This window comes from Pseudorasbora parva, chromosome 1 (assembly GCF_024679245.1).
Source record: "Pseudorasbora parva isolate DD20220531a chromosome 1, ASM2467924v1, whole genome shotgun sequence".
NCBI classification, from domain to species: domain Eukaryota; kingdom Metazoa; phylum Chordata; class Actinopteri; order Cypriniformes; family Gobionidae; genus Pseudorasbora; species Pseudorasbora parva.
Genome location: NC_090172.1, coordinates 69872406 through 69877062, shown reverse-complemented (window position 1 = coordinate 69877062; position 4657 = coordinate 69872406). Strand labels below are relative to the sequence as shown.

The 4657-nt window shown below is 44.1% G+C and overlaps 1 protein-coding gene across 2 annotated transcripts in view; it reads left to right on the top strand.

The window, feature by feature from the left end:
- The first annotated feature begins 306 nt into the window (after positions 1 to 306).
- si:cabz01076231.1 (calcium-binding protein 2) overlaps positions 307 to 4657 on the top strand; it is a 6450-nt gene continuing 2099 nt past the window's right edge. The window contains exons 1-5 of one of the 2 annotated variants that reach the window (XM_067452121.1): positions 307 to 431; positions 1623 to 1699; positions 1826 to 1970; positions 4041 to 4071; positions 4140 to 4283. In XM_067452121.1, the coding sequence (XP_067308222.1) occupies positions 1662 to 1699; positions 1826 to 1970; positions 4041 to 4071; positions 4140 to 4283 (358 nt within the window). In that variant the 5' untranslated portion in view covers positions 307 to 431; positions 1623 to 1661. Of the gene's footprint in view, positions 432 to 1473; positions 1700 to 1825; positions 1971 to 4040; positions 4072 to 4139; positions 4284 to 4657 lie in introns of both variants that reach the window. The other variant, XM_067452122.1, reaches the window with a different exon arrangement.

The following is a 4657-nucleotide window of genomic DNA, read 5'->3' as shown; positions in this document are numbered from 1 at the left end:
TTATCATTTGGATATTAAGATCATGTTCGATGCAAATGTCCTGCCGTAAATCTCATACATGTATTATTAGTAGTAATATGCATTGCTAAGGACTTCATCTGGACAACTTTAAAGGAGATTTCCTCAATATTTAGATATTTCTGCACCCTCAGATATTGTCAAATATTGTCCTAACAAACCACACATCAGCGGAATGATGATTTATTCTAAACATCTCAATTTCACAACATTGACCCTCATGACTGGTTTTGTGGCCCATATATGATGATAATGAATGGGTGTGTTTGTGTCTGGCCTTGAGAAGGTTCTGGTCCTGCTGGCCACACCCTCACCCTCCTGTCCTAATCTGGACACGGTCAGCCATTAATCACCTTAGAGAAGTCCTGCCGCAGAGAGAGAAGGAGTTCAGGAGGAGCTCGAGTCTGCTCACGGTAAGAGTCATCTCACACACACACACACACACACACACACACACACACACACACACATTTAGATGTACAGATCATCTGAAAGCTGAACACACTGCAAAGAGATGCTCTTCTTACTCCGTATTTTTGTCTAATTTCTAGTCAAAATTTCAAAAAATTCTTACATTAAGAAACATTTACTAGACAAGTACACATTATTGTTAAATAACTCCAAATGAAGAGAGTTTTTGCTTAAAATAAGATAAATAATCTGCCAATGGGGTGAGAAAAATAATCTTGTTTTCTGTTTGAATTAAGATTATTTTTCTCACCCCATTGGCAGATTATTGATCTTATTTTAAGCAAAAACTCTCTTCATTTGGAGTTATTTTCCCCAAAACAAGACAATTACTTTTGCTTGTCTAGTAAATACTTCTCGTTTTAAGAGTTTTTAGATGTTTGGACGAAACAAGACAAAAATACTGAGGAAGAAGAGCATTTTTAGCAGTGCAGTTAATCTTTCGACTGATGTGTGGTTTGTTAGGGGAATATTTGACAATATCTGAGGGTGCAAATATATCTAAATATTGAGGAAATCTCCTTTAAAGTTGTCCAAAGGAAGTCCTCAGCAATGCATATTACTACTAATAATACATGTATGATATATTTACGGCAGGACATTTACTAAATATCTTCATGGAGCATGATCTTAATATGCTAATGATGTTTGGCCTCAATGGAAAATGTATAATTGTGACCCTTATGATGTATTGTTGGCTGTGGCCACAGATATACCGGTGAGATTATGACGGCTGTTGGGCTCTAGGGGCACATTTATAGCCCACAGAATATATATTTTAGGAAATAATTGGGAGTTTAAACGGCTATATAAGCAACAAGTTGATATGACCAAAACTGAGCCGCTGAAAGATTGTAAAGTAATATTTCCATGCTTTTCAGAGGCTCTTCTAATCTATGATGTGTGTGTGTGTGTGCGTGTGTGTGTGTGTGTGTGTGTGTGTGTGTGTGTGTGTGTGTGTTGCATGTTTTACTGTGTGTCAATCAGCATAAATGCCTATTCACCCAGAAATATGCTCTGAGCCCGTATTGATGAATGTCCTCAGAATGATCCAGATTTTGCAGGCATTATGGATATTAAATAACACTAGATGAGCATCCGACTGAAGTGTGTGCATGTCACTGGACTGTTGCTAGGCAGAACCTGAGGATATTCCTGATAAAGACAGACACAGGATGGCTCAGAATGCAGAGAGAGCGCCATCTACAGACAGGTACGGGTGATGGATGGTATATAACTGATATAGGGAATAAACTGAACCAGAGATTTTAGCCAGTGTTACTTAAAAACAGAAACTTCCATTTTTCAGTTTCTCACGCATCTGCATTTTGTCCGTCAGCCAATCAGCTGAAGGCTCCGCCCCCAAACCGGCCCTCCGCAAGATGGCGTCCGCCGACGCCGCTCTAAAGAAGAAAGCCAAGAAGTCCAGCGAGGACGCCATGAATAAGGTTTACACCAACCTGCTGAGCAGCGTGTTTGGACAGGTATCTCATCTACACACACACACACACACACACACACACACTGCCCCTAAACCTACACATCACAGGAAACATTCTGCATTTTTACTTTCTCAAAAAACTCCTCCTGTGTGATTTATAAGATGTTTTCCTCATGGGGACCTAAAAATGTCCCCACAAGGACAAGGATTTTGGATATTGCCATCTTTGTGGGGAGATTCATCTTTGTCCCCATAACGTAGGGATTACCAGGTCACACACACACACACACACACACACACACACACACACACACACACACACACACACACACACACACACACACACACACTCATTGTGTTTCAGGAGATTGACTTGTGCTGTGTGTTCAGGGTCATGATGTGTGTGTGTCGTCTCTTAAACACACTTTAATCCCCTCAGACTCGTGTAATAATAGCTCAAGCCGGTTCAGTGTCGCTCCTCATTTACTCTAACGAGCTTTAACGAGGATTAGAGAAGGACGGAGAGGAAACTCATCCTGCTGAGCTTTGATTCATGACGTGTGTGTGTGTGTTTGTGTGTGTGTGTGTGTGTGTGTGTGTGTTTGTGTGTGTGTGTGTGTGTGTGTTTGTGTGTGTGTGTGTGTGTGTGTGTGTGTGTGTGTGTGTGTGTGTGTGTGTGTGTGTGTGTGTGTGTGTGTGTACAGTGCATCCGGAATGCTCTGTTGAAGCTCCTTTGGCACCGATCGCAGACTCAAGCACAGCAATAATGCTCTTCTTCCTCAGTATTTTTGTCTTGTTTCGTCCAAACATCTTAAAATTCTTAAAACAAGAAGTATTTACTAGTCAAGCAAAAGTAATTGTCTTGTTTTGGGAAAAAATAACTCAAAATTAAGATAATCAAAATAAAATAAGCAAAATAATCTGGCAATGGGGTGAGAAAAACAATCTTCATTTGTGTTCTCCTGAAGAAACACACACACCTGCATGGATGCCCTGAGGGTCAGCAGATTTTGGGGTGAACTATCCCTTTAATTCAAACGGAAAACACGATTATTTTGCTTATTTTAAGCATCATTCAAGCTCATCACAGACCCGCAAACTATAAAGCACACCGGCAAACACACACCGTTCCGTCCTCCTCCTTTCCCGACGTCAGACCAGGAAAGATTGCTTTGCCCGGTTTGTGCACTAGATGCTCATGTCCACAGAGCTGGCCCAGATCTGATCAGCTGTTTGTGCACTAGATGCTCATGTCCACAGAGCTGGCCCAGATCTGATCAGCTGTTTGTGCACTAGATGCTCATGTCCACAGAGCTGGCCCAGATCTGATCACTGGGTGGTTATAGACGAAAGAGGGACAGTCATCACGCTGATAACAAAAGCACAATATGTGGGACAATCATGTGACTGAAACCCTGAGACATTCAAACTGACCAATCAGAGCAAAGAGGGGGGTCTTTGTTCAATTCCAAATATCAAATATCTTTGTTTATTATTTCTTGTTGAGTTTGGTGCTCAATCTTGGCACTCCTATTGTGGGCCAGTGTCTCCCATTGTTTGTCAGTGGGGAGCTTCAGGGCACAGCCATTTTCAGATCTCTCCAGAGATGTTCAATCAGGTTCAGGTCTGGGCTCTGGATGGGCCACTCAAGGGTATTCCCAGAGTCGTCCCGTAGCCGCTCCTGTGTTATCCCGGCTGTGTGTTTAGGGTCGTTGACCTGTTGGAAGATGAACCTTCGCCCCAGTCTGAGGTCCAGAGCGCTCTGGAGCAGGTCTTAATCTAGGATTCATCTTCCCCTCGATGCTGACTAGCCTCCCAGTTCCTGCCACTGAAAAACACCCCACAGCATTATGCTGCCACCACCATGCTTCACTGTAGGGATGATATTGGCCAGGTGATGAGCGGTGCCTAGTTTCCTCAATTCAGGCCAAATATTTCAATCTGTGTTTCCTCAGACCAGATGATTGTGCTCCTCATGATCTAAGAGTCCTTCTGGAGTGTTTTCCCCACTCCCACACTGGCCTGATTGGTGGAGAGCTGCAGAGATAGCTGTTCCTCTGGAAGCTTCTCTCCTAACCCTGATGTGATCTGTCTGTGTGTTTGTGTGTGTCAGGAGAGGGAGTTGTCCCAGCCGGAGCTGGATGGTGAGTATCAGAGCACCCTCACACCACAGGTCTGATCAGCTGCAGTGACACGCGTCCTGATTTTCCAGAGCTGGCTGAGGCCTTCAAAGAGTTCGACTACGATCAGGACGGGTACCTCAACTACAAGGACCTGGCAGAGTGCATGAGGACCATGGGCTACATGCCCACAGAGATGGAGCTGCTGGAGATCATACAGCAGATCAAGATGAGGCGTGAGTGTGTGTGTGTGTGTGTGTGTGTGTGTGTGTGTGTGAGAGAGAGAGAGAGAGAGAGAGAGAGAGAGAGAGAGTGAGAGAGAGAGAGAGAGAGAGAGAGAGAGAGAGAGAGAGAGAGAGAGCATGAGGACCATGGGCTACATGCCCACAGAGATGGAGCTGCTGGAGATCATACAGCAGATCAAGATGAGGCGTGAGTGTGTGTGTGTGTGTGTGTGTGTGTGTGTGTGAGAGAGAGAGAGAGAGAGAGAGAGAGAGAGAGAGAGAGAGAGAGAGAGAGAGAGAGTGCATGAGGACCATGGGCTACATGCCCACAGAGATGGAGCTGCTGGAGATCATACAGCAGATCAAGATGAGGCGTGAGTGTGTGT